This window comes from Mytilus trossulus, chromosome 14 (genome assembly GCF_036588685.1).
Source record: "Mytilus trossulus isolate FHL-02 chromosome 14, PNRI_Mtr1.1.1.hap1, whole genome shotgun sequence".
Classification (NCBI taxonomy): Eukaryota; Metazoa; Mollusca; class Bivalvia; order Mytilida; family Mytilidae; genus Mytilus; species Mytilus trossulus.
This window is the reverse complement of record NC_086386.1, coordinates 6,960,239-6,978,540: the sequence shown is the minus strand read 5'-3', so window position 1 is coordinate 6,978,540 and position 18,302 is coordinate 6,960,239. Positions and strand designations below refer to the sequence as shown.

The 18,302-nt window shown below is 30.9% G+C and overlaps 1 protein-coding gene across 6 annotated transcripts in view; it reads right to left on the bottom strand.

Annotated features, from left to right (window-relative positions):
- Nucleotides 1-18,302, bottom strand: part of LOC134696371 (cytoplasmic FMR1-interacting protein-like) — a 42,476-nt gene that overhangs the window by 12,741 nt on the left and 11,433 nt on the right. For 3 of the 6 annotated variants that reach the window (XM_063558100.1, XM_063558101.1, XM_063558106.1), the window contains exons 7-25: nucleotides 16,299-16,403; nucleotides 15,440-15,643; nucleotides 14,533-14,556; nucleotides 12,924-13,040; nucleotides 12,222-12,299; nucleotides 11,687-11,901; nucleotides 11,132-11,276; nucleotides 10,581-10,734; nucleotides 10,001-10,083; nucleotides 9,516-9,589; nucleotides 7,733-7,829; nucleotides 7,358-7,434; nucleotides 6,416-6,524; nucleotides 5,781-5,900; nucleotides 5,237-5,436; nucleotides 4,922-5,009; nucleotides 3,967-4,110; nucleotides 2,446-2,536; nucleotides 1,744-1,874 (exon numbers count right to left, since the gene is read on the bottom strand). In XM_063558100.1, the coding sequence (XP_063414170.1) occupies nucleotides 1,744-1,874; nucleotides 2,446-2,536; nucleotides 3,967-4,110; nucleotides 4,922-5,009; nucleotides 5,237-5,436; nucleotides 5,781-5,900; nucleotides 6,416-6,524; nucleotides 7,358-7,434; nucleotides 7,733-7,829; nucleotides 9,516-9,589; nucleotides 10,001-10,083; nucleotides 10,581-10,734; nucleotides 11,132-11,276; nucleotides 11,687-11,901; nucleotides 12,222-12,299; nucleotides 12,924-13,040; nucleotides 14,533-14,556; nucleotides 15,440-15,643; nucleotides 16,299-16,403 (2,256 nt within the window). Of the gene's footprint in view, nucleotides 1-1,743; nucleotides 1,875-2,445; nucleotides 2,537-3,966; nucleotides 4,111-4,921; nucleotides 5,010-5,236; nucleotides 5,437-5,780; nucleotides 5,901-6,415; nucleotides 6,525-7,357; nucleotides 7,435-7,732; nucleotides 7,830-9,515; nucleotides 9,590-10,000; nucleotides 10,084-10,580; nucleotides 10,735-11,131; nucleotides 11,277-11,686; nucleotides 11,902-12,221; nucleotides 12,300-12,923; nucleotides 13,041-14,532; nucleotides 14,557-15,439; nucleotides 15,644-16,298; nucleotides 16,404-16,956; nucleotides 17,059-18,302 lie in introns of those variants that run through there. The other 3 variants (XM_063558104.1, XM_063558105.1, XM_063558107.1) reach the window with 2 other exon arrangements.

Below are 18,302 nucleotides of genomic sequence, written 5' to 3'. Positions count from 1 at the left end.
ACAGGACAAAAAATTAAGAATCTATATACACAGTTAGATTTGGCATATCAAAGAACCCCATTTATTAAATTTTTGATAAAATCAAACAACAAAGTTTGATTTTGGACCTTGATTTGGGCCAACTTGAAAACTGGGCCAATAATAAAAAATCTAAGTACATTTTTAGATTCAGCATATTAAAGAACCCCAAGGATTAAATTTTTGTCAAAATCAAACAAAGTTTAAATTTGGACCCTTTGGGCCCCTAATTCCTAAACTGTTAGGACCAAAACTCCAAAATCAATCCCAACTTTCCTTTTATTGTCATAAACCTTGTGTTTAAATTTCATAGATTTCTATTTACTTATACTCAAGATATGGTGCGAAACCCAAGAAAAATGCTTCTTTGGACCCCTTTTTGGCCCCTTATTCCTAAACTGTTAGGACCAAAACTCCCAAAATCATTACCAACCTTCCTTTTGTGGTCATAAACCTTGTGTTTAAATTTCATGGATTTCTATTTACTTATACTAAAGTTATGGTGCAAAAACCAAGAAAAATGCTTATTTGGACCCCTTTTTGGCCCTGAGTTCCTAAACTGTAGAACCAAAACTCCCAAAATCAATCCCGACCTTCCTTTTGTGGTCATAAACCTTGTGTCAAAATTTCATAGATTTCTTTTCACTTAAACTAAAGTTACTGTGCGAAAAACAAGAAAATGCTTATTTGGGCCCTTTTTGGCCCCTAATTCCTAAAATATTGGGATAAAAACTCCCAAAATCAATCACAACCTTCCTTTTGTGGTCATAAACCTTGTGTTAAAGTTTCATAGATTTCTATTCACTTTTACTAAAGTAAGAGTGCGAAAACTAAAAGTACTAAACGTGATAGCAATATACGACGATTTTTTTTTCAAATTTTGCGGTCTTATAACAACAACAGAATGAAAGGTTCTTGACTTGAGACAAGCTCATACAGAATGTGGAAATGTTAAACATGTTTACGAGAACTCAATCCTCACCTAACCTGAATCAGTGGTGTAACAGCACAATTATCAGACAATCTATGAATACCTTCTTTTTTCATGATAAGTCTAGTTTGTATTTTTTACACCTTATCATCCATTATCAAAACACGTAAACATCTAGTTTTCTAGAATCATGAAATGGGTTCAAGTATACTGTTGGATTTTTCTAAGTACTACTGAGAACTAAATAAGAAATGCCAGTAGTCTGTCAGAGGTAATTTTTCAATGTCAAGGAGTAGCAATTCAGCCAAAAGTATGTTAACTGGAATTGATATAAAAGGGGCTGTATTGATCAGGTTATCGTTACTGGCATGAAAATACGGATTTTTTGTGTTATTAAAATTTGCTGTTACAAAATGATAGAAATTATTATAAATTAAGGAATGTATCTCCCTCATGCAAAGCTCTGATTCCTTTCACGGATTTGGCTATACTTTTTGGACCTTTTGGATTATAGCTCTTCATCTTTTATATAAGCTTTGGATTTCAAATATTTTGGCAACGAGCATCACTGAAGAGACATGTATTGTCGAAATGCGCATCTGGTTCAAGAAAATTGGTACCGTTAATCTTATTATCTGTAGGAACCATAGAATGTCAGGACTATTGTTGCATTTTTGAAAGAACGAATAGCAAAAAGACAAATGAAAGTAAAGGTAAGTAGTACTACCACATAATGAAGAGGTATGTATCATGTTTAATTATGATCTAACAGGAAACATATATGGTTTACTTACCAAAGCTTGCTCTATCAACATAAAGAACAGAACACTGTTGCCCACTTCTCTAAAACTCTGGAAAACTTCTGTCCTCAGATCTGGGTACTGTATCATGTCATTTAACTGTGCCTGATAGTATCCCATCACACCTAAAATACATAAATGGATAAATTTTTAAAGAGCTATGCGAATGTTGATAACTCCTCATAATGTGCCAATGGGATACTATTATATGAAAGCAATCACTAAATGTCAGTAAGAAACACAGACAACGTTATAAATCCAAGGTTGATTTTTTTTTATCAGGTTTTGTTTTTCAACTGTGTAAAGTTTCATCAATATCTATCCAGCCATTAAAAGAGAGTTGTGATTACAAGGCACATGTAGGGACAGATGAAGTATACAAATACTAGTGCACCCCAACCCCCTTTTATTTCTGAATATATTCTTAGGGACATTTACATACTAAACTGTATATGTTCATATTGAAATGTAAAAACCTTAAATCTGCTCAATATTGATTACCTTTAAAACTAATTTTTACATAAGATGGAATCATGGATATTTTATAGATATTCAACTAGTGAATTACTTTTGAAACAGGACTTTAAAATTATTACAACTTCAATTATGAGTTATGTGATAATCTATCTGTAAAAACGGGCATCAAAGAAACAAAAACAAATTCAGCTTATTCTAAAATGTTAATATCAAGCTTACCAGGTGACCCATAGTCATATCTTAGAAGACGACAAACTTGAGGCATAGCTTTAAATAAAGTCTCTGTATAGTCTCTCAATGTTCCTTTTAACTGAAATAGAAAAATACTCAAAATGTTAATGCCAATTATATATGTTATTTTCCCCATCACACTGTTATCATTTTTTTATTTCATCTAAACCATTTCTCAATACATAGGTGTAATTATCAAGAAGGTCAGTTTTGACAAAATACTGATTTTTAAAAAGTCATAAGAAACGATGAAAAATTATGTTCTTCCAATTCTTGAACCAATGCATACAAACATCATAAACTTAGTCTTCTGTGCACGAATTTATAATTTTTTTCGTGTAAATTTCGTATAATCGTCAATTTTTTTTTCAATCGGTCATTGTTGTTGTGAAAATATGGCAGGTAATTAAAGTTCGTGTTTTGAAGCCGAAGTTTAACGATGCACCTGTTTGTCAACAATCGACAAAAAATAAACAAAAAAGCATGGAAAGAGAGCACGTGTTTAACATGTGAATTCAGATAATAGTTTATTTTAAGGACATCCATGCGTATTGTGATCACCGGATTTTTACGAGATGGGTCACACTGAGGTCACTTTGCATACGAAAAATATGTCGGGGGAATTGGTTGCTGGAAGCAAGCTATTAAAATAAAGTAAACTTCTTCTAAATATGAATAAATTAAAGAATTTTCTTCAGAAAATAGTAAATGTACATAAGTTTTATAATGCAAACTATCCATTGAGTTATAAAAAACATATGCATTATTTTTTTTTTATTTGAGGTTTCTTATGACTTTAAATTACATTTTTTTTAATGTTTGTTCATGTTCTACTGCATTCTAGTAGTACGTTTTATTCTAGAGTAAGAAAGATAACTCTGACTATTTTTAAATCTGATATTAAAGATAACAAACAAGAAAGACTAATGGTTTGACTCAATTAGGTTTTAATTAGGTTTTAATCAATATAATTTAAAAAGTATAAAAAATACACTTATCTCTATTTCTCATCCGTATTATCTTATTACAAAGTGCAGCAATGCATATTTGAATTTTATTATATATTGTTGGTACAATGGTGACATGGTCTTATCTTACGGTGACCTATAATTGTTAATGTTTGTGTCATTTTGGTCTTTTGTGGACAGTTGTCTCATTGGCAATCATACCACATCTTTTTTATATTATCATTAAGTAAAATACATGCTGACATCACCTTGATATATATTGCCTATATCCTACTTAATTTAACATATTGTAAAATACAATTTTCAAATCAGAAAGATGGATTTTTCATCCATAATGGAACTTCCAACTGCAAGTACAGAAATAAATTGGTTCTTACCTGACAGTAAATCATACACAAAAGTTTTCTTCAGAGTCCATGCTGAGAAGATTAATGACATTAAACACTCACACTACCTCCCTTTGTTGGGAAAAAAAACTTTTGAACCTACCAATGCTTTGACAATTTTGAGTAGTTCCTCTATAATTACATTGTCTACCTACCAATGCTTTGACAATTTTGAGTAGTTCCTCTATGACCACAGCTATGCCTTGATAGCCTAGAAGTCTGCACATGGCCCTGAAATGTTGTGGTCCAACAAAACCATTGTACAAGCTGTATATTGCACTGTAAGAACTGGTTAACGCCTGCAATCAAATAACAGCATAATTTAATTTGGTTAGTGATCTACCATACATCATAAATAATAGATGTAAGTTATACATCAAATAGACAGGAAATCTCAACAACAAGTATAACAAACTTCAACATAAAGTGTTTCTACAATTGACAGGGGTTTACAGAATATAAAATGTGTCAAGCTCTAAATCTTTCAGAATAGAAAATATCAAATAAATCAAAGATACCATCAAAGATTTGTTGTCAAGACCAGTATTTCTTATTTTAGAATACACAGATAAATTGTTTGGTATTTGAGCATTGCTGGAAAAAATTGGAGGAAAAATACAGAATATTTTAAAGATGTATAAACTAATCAAGATCACTTGCAGAGCAATACAAATGGACTTCTTGATTACATTAGACTATTAAGTAAAAAAGATCCTGCAATAAAGGAATAGCCAAAATGACATAAAATAAATGGAATTAAGCTTGATAGATATGTGAAATCTGTTATTTCATATAATACTATCAGGCTTGATTCAATCATAAACATGTGGAATGTATGGTATCCTATAATGGCTTAAATCTACTCCATTTGAACTTCAGTTGATATTTGTCTCATTGTCAATTATACCACATCTCCTTATTTTTAAATAGGGGTAAATAATTATATTTTTCACAGAGATAAAATTTCTCAATTTCAAAGGCCAAAGCTGTTCATAAGGTTTTTATTTTTCATGTCTCAACCAATGAGAAAATGTTTTCTAAATTTCACCCAAAACATGGAAACATGAGAAAATAAATGTCTTGGCTAAATTAAAAGTTTACAGTATATACCTTTGTACCCCATATATAAAATGGAGATGGATTTGGTGGTTTTTCTCTCTGACTTGCTGGAGCAAATGGTAACTTGGTTTTCACAAACCTAAAATGGAAAATTTAACAAAATGTAATACTTGTTATCTATAAAACACATATGAACAAAATTTGATAATACTTTTTCTTTTTGAGCGGCTATTAAATTCTAACAAAAGTTCAGATTAGCCACATATAATTTATCAGTGCATTTTGTTTTGAAAATATCTATTTTTAGATTAATCAATAATTTTTAATATCATATAAGAACTGAACCATAAAACCACCAGTATTTACCTAGAAGTTGCAGCATTATAACAGTAGTTTGGTAAGAAATCATAATTCAGTTCCCAGAATACATGTAGAGTTATTCTCCCATACGGTGCTGATACATTATGGTTAGCTTCTCTCATCATGGCATCAAAGTCATTCAAGGTCAAATATCTTCTCATCAACTTATGTGTCAGTCTATTGCACTCAACTAATCCCTCAAGCTCCTGAAACACAATAAGCAGAACCAAATTAAAGTCATTTGATTTCTGTATGAATTTATGTAACAGTGTATTTGTGACCTTTGAACTTGTCCAATACAACAAATTCCTATATACCTGATTATAGTATTGAAATGTAACAGTGCTTGACATTGGCAGATTGGAACCCCCCTCCTTTCTCCTGGGTTGGGAACCCCCCTTTTTAAAATGGCTGGATCGGCCCCTACATGATATTGCTAATGTACCTTTAGCCCTGTATGCAAGAAATGTAAATAGTATAATTCTGAGACAATAGTTAAATCCTTTTACTATTAGAACAAGAACGAGTAAATTATTCTAAATATACTAACAGCAATGCCAGTAATGTCCCCTGCTTCAAACCTAGATATGGCCACATCCAAAGCTTTCTGAAGTGAAGCATTCACCCTCTGTCCAACCAACTTGTTAAGATCAATGGATCTTCCTAAAATCTGAAATAAACAGAAAATCTGGTGTGTTGCATTTATTAATGATGTAATATATCTTTTTTGAAACAAATTAGATTTAAAAAAAAAGAAAATTAGAAAAGTTCTCTGTTATTTTCATCACAATTTTATGAGCATCTCCTTTGTAACAGAATGAGATAACAGCAAAATTCTTTTTCTGAATAGTTTATTACATGATATAACTGGATTTTTTTTTGAATAGGTTTGCATCATTGTTTTAGGGGCTCCATGCCACTAAAACAATTAAAATGAAACAATATCAACTAATAATAACCTCATACTTTGCAGCTATCATGATGTATACCTGCATCTTATCTTAATTCATCAACTAAGGTCCATCATCCTCCACCTCCCCCTTTTTTCCCTCTTTTTTTTTTAACAATCCAATTTTGCCTTGAAGTTCCTGTACATTTTACTGTAAAAATGCAATCCTTCTTGTGTACAAACTTTTAAAATTGAAATTCATTTACTGCAATTCATGTGTTTTCTAACATAATTACCTGGACATGTCTCTGTTTGAGTAATGTCTCATATCTGTTAGCTACTGGGTAATTGATCTTCACATTCTGACTGACACACTCAGCTCTAAATCTTTTGTCCAACATGATGCTGTAACAAAGGGAAATAACTAAAAAATACAGCAACAGACACATTCTGCCTTAAATTTAGCCAAACATTATGCAGAACCAAAGGTAAGTAACTCATAAATGAAACAACTGCCTCATCCTGCTGTACATCTCATATCAAATATATAGTAGTAGTCACAGGGGGAAATCACATTGTGCAACTCATTATATAGATATTTTATTCTAGTTTGACAAATCATTGCTATTTGCTATTTAGCTTTTGGTGTGAAGTTTTAATGTCAGTAGAATATTGTGATATTGCATAAATTGACTAATGAAAAAAAATCAATGATTTTTGTAATTCAAGCTAGCTGGAGTCTTGGTTGGTAATTGATGAAGTAAACAAAAATAACATTTGAGATCCTTTATGTATTTTCATAGTCCATCTCATTTTCATAAAACTAGTTTCAGGTCAGTTTTTGCTTATCATTTATTTTATCATCACACTTTTCAGACCCTTTATGTATTTTCATTGTCCAGCTCAGTTCTGTCATAAACAAACTCATCATAGATACCACAATCGAAATTTTGTATTTGTGCCAGACTCGCATTTTGTCTACAAAAGACTCGCGCTAGAATAGGAAAAATGTTAAAAAAGCTTAATAAAGTACAAAGTTTAAGAGCATTGAGGACCAAAAATTCCTTAAAGTTTTGCCAAATACAGCTAAGGTACTCTATTCCAGAGGTAGAAGATGGTCTCAGGTAACTTTTACATCACTTATTTATTTATCACACTATACTATCTCTATCTTACATACTTGCTTAAAATAACAAAAAACATAGGTGAAATCTCCCAACAATAGTTAGTCAACTTACCTGCCAGCAAGATGTTTGTAGTAGGCAAATATCTGGTCACTCAGTTTGTATACAAACTGGTCAAAACATAAATTAACCTGTCAACGAAATACATCAGAAATATCAATTATCAGATTAAAATTATCATTCATGTGTAAACAAAAGCAAGCATTAAACTTATTATTAATATAATTACTCATGTGCAGGTATACATGCAGAGTTGGAAAATATATAATTTACTTATCTGATGTTAAGAAACAGAAAGATATCAAGAGATATACATGTTCTTAAAATAAATCTTTATGAACTTTATGAACAATCATGGGCTTCTATCAACAGCCATTGACATAAGATATCTATAAAAGTCAGTTACAGACTGGTCTGTATTTTACTCACCTCTGCCTCTACTTCATCATAGAGGAACTGCTGTCTGAACATAGTCAAGGCATAGTTAGCACTGTCATTGTACAGATCCAAAGGGTACAGAATATATCTAAAAAATAAAAATATTTAGAGGAACTGGTGTAAAATTGTAGGTATGATGCAGCAAGTACTGTAATTACAAAGACAAAAGAGTACATAATATTTCTAACATACAAAATTTGTATGTTCAGAAATCTTGTTGTCTAAATAGCCTAGTTGTAATTTTCAGCACAGTCATATAAATACAAATATAAGATATATTCAAATAACACATACTAATCTGATAGAGGTGAAATATAGAGGTTTGCAGGGTCTTGAATATAAAAATATCTAAACACTTTTAAAAGAGATAGCAGTAGGGTTAATTGGACTGCCAACATATGTCTTATCATAATGATTCAATGTAACTTGCATATTTCACAAATTTTCGTTTGAATTGATGAAGGGAAGGATGTATATCTTCAAAATGTATCAGTAATCTAAATATGCATGACTGCTTTTTATATCAGATAAATAAAAATTTATTTATTGCTATTATTTCTTCAACATGTGACAAGTCCATACAATTTAGAAAACTCTTTAAAAAAGTGTTTTATTTAAAGCAATTTAGCATGGTGCGGTGCGAAGCCATGCCCTTTTTTCGGACGCCATGCCCTTTTTCTTTCAAAAAATTTGACGCCATGTGCCCTTTAGCGTTATCTGGATTGAGATTGGGTCGCGGTTTTTTGTTTTTCGCTGATCATAGGGCAACATGCATTGACTAAAGTTGGTTTCATGTTGTTTCATAAAGACAGTGTTTATCACTTCCAGAGACTCAAGAGCGTACATCAATCATTCTTAATTTCGACAAAAAAGTGTGTTACTTCATTAGAACCTGATGAAAGTTGCCTGAAGTAAATTTTAATCCATTTTTTGCATTAAAACCATCATATTCCTTTCCAAATTGCGTGCCAAACATCGTTTATTTTTGTAAATTTTCTTCTTCCGCCATTGAAATATTTGTAGGAAGTAGGGATCAGAGTCGGGAAACAGACCAGCTATGAATGAAATCCGGATTCTCACGATAATGACTAATTACTAATTCATGAATGGCACAGCTGACGGACATTGGTTTGATCAACTTGATTAATGTACATATTTCAATGTAAATGCATTGTTTCAATTTATTTATTAAAGTTGCTTAACTCTGGGACTATTATACTAATATCATTATATTATGTACCAGCTTAACTTTGTTAAATTTATATATCTTTTTAATGAGAAACACTGATGACTGAATATGTGTAACTTACTAGTTTATTTATGTGCCCTTTTTGGTATAGTTGGCGTGCAAAGTGCCCTTTTGGTAAAAAAAATTACCATGCCCTTATTCAGCTCTAGATAAAACACTACTTAATTTACAGAAAAACAAGAATGTGTCCATAGTACACGGATGCCCCACTCACACTATCATTTTTTATGTTCAGTGGACCGTGAAATTGGGGTCAAAACTTTAATAAGGAATTAAAATTAGAAAGATCATATCATAGGGAACATGTGTACTAAGTTTCAAGTTGATTAGACTTCAACTTCTTCAAAAACTACCTTGACCAAAAACTTTTACCTGAAGCGTAGGTGGGGCATAAAAACAAATATTAAATAATGTGAAAGGGTAAACAAAGTATGAACTTCTGTTTATTTCACATATGCAACAATATAATTACTTTGTAACTTTGTTGAAAGTTTTATCTAAAAACTTAAAACTATATGTACTCACTCCATCATAGAGGGTTCCTTGGTCTCCAGTATGTGGTCTGTTAGTATCCATGGCATTGACATTTCTATAGGAAACTACAAGACATAATCATCATTTGTACAGAATGTTCACCTTACTTCACTTAAAAATAATACAATATTTAACAAATCGTAGGCTTCTCTAAAAAAAGTCATGAAAATCAAATATGGTTGGTTCAAATTGTTTATATATTTAATGAATGTTTGTGCTCAGACTGTTAACAGAATACATTAATGACATGTGGAGCAGTGACTGAATATTACAGTTCACTCTGACAAAATAGAGGCAGGACTTCAGCGAACAATATTCATTTAGATTTCATACACATGCAATTTACACAAATTTCTATGTCAGTTAGTCTGTTTTGTGGATAGTTGTCTCATTAGAAATTATACCACATCTTTTTATTGTAATAAGTACATTTGTGTATGTTAATTGTAAAGTAAATGGTTGGTAACAGGACCTACCTGAATCCTCCTGCCCATTGTCATTTCTAAGAAGAATTCCCTGTACCATAACTGAGATAAATCACAGCAGTTGTGTAGAGATTCTGAAAAAATAAAGAATTTTACAATAATTGAAAGTTACGAAAATACAAGTACAAAGTCCATATTATAATAATAATTCATCAGTTTGAAATTCATCAAATTTCATAAAAGTTTTATGTAAGATTGTCAGGGTTGTTAACTTTTGTTTAGTTAATAAATTTTCCTTAATTGGCTGCTACCATTTATGGTTAAGACTTTCAAGTCTGAGAACAAGGATTTTAAATTGATAGGAAAACATACTAAAATATGTATCAAAAGGAGCTACGAAATATTTGTTTTTCTATTGACACAATGAAAAAGAAAGCATGTATTTTCACTAAGTCAAGAGTTGTGGCTTTCATTTCTGTTGCAGGTAAACTTCAGTATGTATTTCTGTAGGAGGTAAGTAAAGTTTTACCAGCCTTTAAAATTCAACATGGAAGTGGGGCTATTTAAATGTACTTCACCATTTAAATTCAGTATGTTATTCTATAATATTAGGGATTTGAAAATGACTTACGATTAAAATTGAGTATATAATTCCAGAAGAATGACTGTTTATGGAAGTTGTCTATGATCTGTAAATGATTAATATCTATCTCCTTCCTTAAAGTCTTCTTTCCTCCACTTTTATCAGCAATCAGTGACTCTAACATGGTACGCACCATATACAACTAGAAAGGAAAGGTTGATTAATACAGAACATTTCTACCAATTTTAAAAGAATATACTGTGGATTCATTATTATTTGTTAGATACCAATTTTCGTGGGTTTCGTGGGTACAGTTGAACCAAGAATTCAAATTTCCAACGAATTACAAATTTTTTATAGGTTTTGTATGCAGAAATTGGCAAAACCACGAAATCAAATATCAACGAAAATACAAGTTTTCTCAATGCACAAAAAATGATGCCCACGAAAAAAAACGAATTCACAGCATTTACATCGTTATACATTGCATGAATTATAATCAATTTTGATGGGTAATATATTTGCGCAAGTCTTCCTTAATGATTGGGAATGCTCTTCTACTGTTACTATTTACTTGTCCTTATGGTATAATATTTTACCTGTGTAGAGGATGGACCAACATTTCTGCTGGGGACTTTAATGTTAAAGCCTTCATCTTCTTTCTTTCCTTTCATGGCAGGGTCATCATGCGGTTCAACTCCTCTTAACCAATCAGCACAAGTGTCTCTTACAGCAAGGATGATGCTAAAAAGGCAAGTTTACAACCAATCAACACAAGTGTTTACTACAATCAGTGCAATGAAATGAACATACTTTTAACATATGAAGTTTAAGATATAAATGATTACAAAGAACTCATTTTCTGAAGAAAAGACCACAGCATTGGAAATAACTTTCAAGTAATAATGTCATAGCTTTCATACAGCCCAAACATTTCTTATATATTCAGTATATTCATAATTTGTATAGTATGAATAATGAATACAGAACTTTAATAGTGATTTTTTTTATGAATATCTTGAAAACCATGTTAAGACATTATAGCATAATTGCACAATGAATGCTTAAATTGAAATAAAGTGATATCATCTTGATGACAATAAGTTAAGAAACGTTTACATGTATGTATGTCTGACCATATTAAAACAACTTACACTTTGATGACATCATTTTTCTTCCTGACAGATTTCCTCAATGGTTCTCTGACTGTGATTTGTACAAACTTTTGAATCTCTGCGTAGATGTTACGTCTTATGGCATCCAGGAACACTGACTCCATCCTGGCCATAAGTAACTGTAGACCTTTAATCATAGCTATAACTTCAATGATGGCAAACTTCTCATCACTGGAGTAGTTATATCTGGTGGACTGTTAAAAAAAGTTGAACAATGATAAGGACTGCAGTATACTTATAAAATTCCTGTGTTAAATTTTAAATTATTGATCGAAGAATGATCTATATTTCTTATCTTGCAAATTTAAATAAATTAATGTGCAAAGGGAAATAACTCAATCAAATAGGAAAGCTAAAGTCGTGAAAATTGAACTTGACCTTCATTAAGTCACAGGAAACAACATATCTAAATTTAAAAAAAATCATGTTAATGAACGGACACTGTTTGGCAGATGCCCAACTGCCCACTCGCCAGCCCGCTGTACAACCCCAAATCAATTTCATATGTAAATACCCTTTCATATTCCTCAGCATCAGGTGGACAGTCTTTATTTTGATGTTGATCTGTAGGGTGTAACAGTTTCCAGGAATACTGAAATTGGTAAAAAATACTATTATCATGGATTGTTTTAAGATGGCAGAAATTTTGCAGATAATTTTCTATGAAAGCATATGTATTAGTGCAATTCCAACTGTTGTGGTTTTGTATGCAAATTTGTTCGCCATTATGTAAAATCACACTGGTTCCCGAAAAACTCTGACATCACAATTCAAAACATTTGACCTCACAATTTTAAAGTGATTGTTGCTTGACGTCAGAAGGTTATTCAGAGAAGATCTAAGGTTATTAGGAGGCAAAATTCAGTTAAATACCAAAAGTGTAAATACGTTTATTCTCAAACTGGTAGATATTCTTTCATTGAATTTTTTTATGTAAAATTTGAATACACAACTATAATAAATAGTGGATGAAATAAAATTAAATAAAATACCCATATCAAGGAAGATTAAGAGTCCATTACTTCAAAAGATAATAAGAATTCATGAACTTTAATAGGTTGTGTGTGGTATTATTGTACTAACAGATAGAACAATTCCCGAAACTTAGCGGGACTGTAGAGAAATAGCTGTGTACCACAATATAGTAATTAACCATGACAGGAAATTTAAAAATGGTAAAGTAATTAGATTAATAAAACAAGTTAATGCCACCTACCAATTCCATGACTTGCTGTGTCCATGCAGACATGAGTTGTAATCCTCTCAGGGCTAGGTCAGTTAACTCTCTATTCTCATCATCTGTACGAGGTGCCTCTCTTGTTGTCGTTATTGCCTACAAAATGAGTATAATAATTAAAATTTAAATTTTGTAATCCATTCAAATTATAAATAAAGTGGCAAAGTCCCATCTGGTATTTAGAATAATGTGCATGCTACTGACATTTAATACAGGGTGTTTGGTAGATCTTAAAGTATCTATCATATGAGATACTTTACTTGTGCTATTATAAATTAACAGAATATAAATGTGTTAATGATTTGGGTATACAGCTTAATGCAAATTTATGTATGTATGATGTATGTATGAATAAAGTATGACCAAAAAAGCTTTTATAAAGAAACATAAAATGAGATGTTTTCAACTTGGTTTATTTTTAATGATGCATGGTAATCCTCATCAAGTAAAATTGAGAATGGAAATGAGGAATGTGTCAAAGAGACAACAACCCGACCAAATAAAAAACAACAGCAGAAGGTCACCAAAGTAAGTGCATTAATTTGGGTCCTATTTTTAAAATGTGAAATAATCTTCGGCTGTTTTCTGTTCTTTGGTCAGCATCTTGTATCCTTGACACATTCCTATTTCCCTTCTCAATTTTATTTCATACAAACCCCAAATAAATTCCAATCAAAATATTCAATGTACCATTTATTTGAGCTTCAAATCATAATTAACAATAATAATAAATTGATAAGAATGAAACAGAAAATAAATGAACTTGAAGTAAATTATCTGAAGAAAAATGACAGTGATTCAGAAGTACCAGGAGATTAAGCTTTAAAGTAGACATTTATACAGGCAATGATAGTATAACAACTTGAGATCTCACATTCATACCTAATTTCAAAGCAATATTATTCATTCATTTAGATTTAGAAGAAAACAATATTCTTTTTGCAATATTGTTTTTAAAGCTAGATCAACTCTTTACATATAAGTATTGGCTTCTTACTACATGTACTATGAAACTTACAAATGAATCACAGAAAAAGAAAATCACAGAAAAAAGGTCACTCAATAGTCATTTTTTTTAAAACACAAGGCATATCTTATAAACACTTATTTTTGATTTGATATTCTTTTTTTTATTTATTGGTCCAACATTTCATCAAAAGTGAAAACCAGCTAAATTACTTGTATAGCCTAAGTCTGAACTTTTAGTGGATGGGTATTTTAATTTCAACAGAAAACTGCAATTCACTTCATACAAATCTCTAATAAAGGGGAAAAAGGCCCCCAAATATATAAAATATAGAAAGCAGACATTTAGTATAGCTAATTGAATAATCTTAATATGATGAGGTGAAAGATACATGTAGTTTTTTTTAAATGAAGTAAGGATATTAAAAGTGGTCATTCCTGTAGTAAAATATATAAATTGAAGACAGATCCATATTGATCATGTTGATAAAGACAAACTTCAATATCTGAAAATCAGTATTCGTCAAGCCATTCACAGATTATGTTACATGCCATTCAAGGTCATTGGAAGGTCATTAAGACAAAGTATCTGTTACTGTTTTAAGGAGCTAGCATACTCTACCTCATTTTTCATTTGTAATTTCATCTGAAAGTCATGGGGGCATTATAGAAATTACTTTTACTATATCTACATAAAATAGAAGTGCATTATTGTTACTTAAATGTGTTTATTAACTTTAATCATGTTAATTTCCCATTTCAATCATGCTAATTTTTTATTTGAATGTTACTAAAAAACAATGATTGGATTTGTTGAAGTCACCACACTGGGGGGTGGGGGTGTCTAAATCAATATTTGATAGGAAATGGCTCTACAATATAAACTTCATTTTGGCAAAGTAGGTCTTAAATTTCAATACATAATATAAGTAATGAGGAAGATTTGGAATACACAAAAGCTATAATGCCTTAAAATACTAGACTAAATTTTAAAATCACTACACAGCCTTTAATTATATGCAAAAACTCATATGCATGATAAAGCAAGCTCAACATAAAGCTAGAGTAAATGGTGATTAATAAAGTCATATCAAACACTAAAGTTACAAAAGATAACAACAAGTCTATCAAGTCTATATCTTTCTTTTATTACTGATGATTTTCATAATTTGTGCAAATTAGAAACTTAAAAGAAATGGAGTAATGTACTGTGGAATTTCTTTTCTACATTGAAACAAAATTTGTGATTTTGATCTAATCAGTAAATATGTGAAATATTATAATAAATTGCACTCTGTCATTTTTTAAACATTTCATAAAACCTATTTATTCTAAAATTTTAACATTCTTTAAATTTTTTTAGAATGACTTTCTTAATTGTTTGTACCTTCAAAAACTTAAACTTTTTGTGATTTGTTTCAAAATTGAATGCTTGGGTTCTAGTAGATATATAAGTTTTTACAATTATAGGGTAAAAACCATCCCTAACTATTTATCAAAGACCCTGCAAACATAATGACTCTATATACCTCATTACTGTGACGGGCCAGCTGGCTGATGTATGACATATGGTCCTCACGGATGGCTTCAAGATTGGCAAGTAAGTTAGACTGTGGACTAGGATGTGAAGATTCACAGGCTGGCCATTTTCCAGGGTCAAAGTTCATACTGTACTTTATATAGTGGTATGGATTTATTTGCATGTCTCCATAAAGTGGTACAACTTCAAGTTGCTGGAAAAATAGAGATTTTACATTCTTACACAAAAACTACTTCATTACTTATAATCAGTGGGTTACAAGAAAATTGAGGAAATATGTGTTTTTAGTTTTGATATTTTGTTTTGAAGCAAAGAAATAAAATATTCACCATTACATGCATAATTCAGATAAACCAAGTTCAAAGATAACTTCATACTTTTCTTTCCTATCTGTCAATCAGTCATTGAATGAATGAATATTTTATTTACAAAAGCATATAAAACATGCTATGGCAATACATAATGTGACAAAAGACTGGTAACATTAATTAACATGATGTGAACACTACATTTTTAAGGAAATAAAAGTTTCGATTATACCATTTTTTTATGATTCTTAACTTTTTATCAGTTGAAACATGAATTCTAAATTCAATTTGTTTTCATGTTACAATATTGGCAGATAATTTAGATTGAAAATACAATGAAAGTAACAGGGGGATGGGAAAACATTTTGAAAACTAGGTGTGTTGGAATAACATGTATGGACCCTGGTGTGCACCAATAAAAAACTTAAAACCGTTTTAAGATTTGGATATTTGAGAATTAATGTCTGTAAAATTGTAATTTTGGCACAAGTCAGTGGAGGGAAACCAAATATAAACTTGATATGAGTATTTTTTTCTTACCTTTAGGTATTTGTCTATTTTGGTTAAATTGATTCTTTTCTTTGAGTCCATCTTATAAATGTTGTTTTGTTCATTGTCAATCATAAACAAACCACAAGCCATCACCTGCGGAAGAAAAAAGACTGAATTATATTATACATTATCAGATACTTTCAGCTTTCAGTGTACTGAAAATACATAATTTAACACACATATAATACTGCAGTCCTTGGCCTACGATAAACAATCAGTTTATTGTTCATATTGATGTAGAATAACATTGGGAGTTTTGATAATACCAATAGATATAGGAAGATGTGGTGTTAGTGTCGATTCTGTCGATTTTTCATATTTATACAAGCAATGCATTAATTTAAGTAAATGGATAATCAAAGAACCTATATAAAGTATATGCCATTTGTTGAAAAGTTATCTATGAAGTTAGTAAATATAACATTTAAATTCAAAATCTTCTTTGACAAATTTCTATTCTAGTAATTTGTTATTGACTCATTTAAATGTATTACATTATGACTGTTGGATTTGCTTTATCACCAATATGAGTTTTTTAGCAAAAAGGTCCAGGTAGCTTGAGATTTAAAAGTAATACACTGCAGTATTCTCCTATGACAGTCATTACCTATTACAAAGTCAGATGACCTTATAATGAAGAGCATACCTTAACCAACATGTATTTCTCTGACGGTTTCAGATACAGACAGTCATAACCTATTACAAAGTCAGATGACCTAATGTAGAAAGCCATACCTTAACCAACAGGGCTCACACTACTTCAGAATTATAGGGAGAAGTGACTTCTCTTTTTGAAACTGATAGGGAGAAGTGGTGAGATTTGAAAGAGAAGTGCTCTTTCGCGCGGTGCGCTACAATGTTTGCATTATACTATAGCATGTATAGTATAAAGGGTCATATGTAAATAATGTTCTTTTTAAAATGTTCAATTCATATCTGAGTATACAATTAAAGCAACATTTCAAATTAAAAGTTGTTAAGTTTTACTCAGGTTCTTTTGAGAAACAACCAATTAAATATTTAGTATCTAGCACTAAAAAAAATATTTTTTGAACTTAAAAAGGTAAAGAAATTATAATATTTCAATTACAATTTAATTCAAAACTATCTTGTGTATGAAAATCAGTGTTTTTCATAAAAAAAAAAAAAGTTATTAAGCTGGGCCATAATATATTGATAAAAGTATAATAGTCAGTGTTAAACAACTTTAATCAATAGTTTGAAACAATCCATAAAAAATATAGAGAACTATATACACCAATCAATTAGATGTAACCAAAAGTCTTTAAATTCGTGTGGAATACGTAATTTTCCCCTTTGGAATCAATATTCTTCTGTCAGCTGTTCCATCCGTGCGTCCGTAGTAATTATTGTAAAAGTACGGATTTCGGTCATAGCTGGTCCGGTTGAGATTCATAGTTTAGAAATCGGTCAATGGTGGACGAATGCAAGAAAATTTACAAAAATAAACGATGTTTGACAAGTTATTTGGAAGGGAACATTACGTTTATAATGCAATAAATGGATTAAACACTTACTGGAGGCAACTTGTATCACGTTTAAATGAAGAAATAAACTTATTTTGCCGCCGAAATATAGGTTGATGTATGTTTTCAAGTAACAAGCACTGGAACAAGCGGAAATGCACGAAGTGATAACAAGTTGTATTTTTATCAAATAACCTGCTTCAGACTTCAAAGACAATGCTTCAACCTCTTTTCTTAAGATAATGAATCGTTTATGTCTAAATTTCTTTAATATCAATAAAAAATTGATGTTTCATCAACTTCGTAAAAATTGAAAATGTCCGATGACGGAAGCGACTGAAAGCCAGTATCGTCAAGAACAGGGCGACTTCTTTCCGCTTTTGGGGGTCGGGGAAAGCGAAGTGACGGTCAGGAAAGTGACTTCTTCGCCCACTTCGCCTGGTAGCTTGAGCCCTGAACCAACATGTATTTCTCTGACGGTTCCAGATATTACAAAGTCAGATGA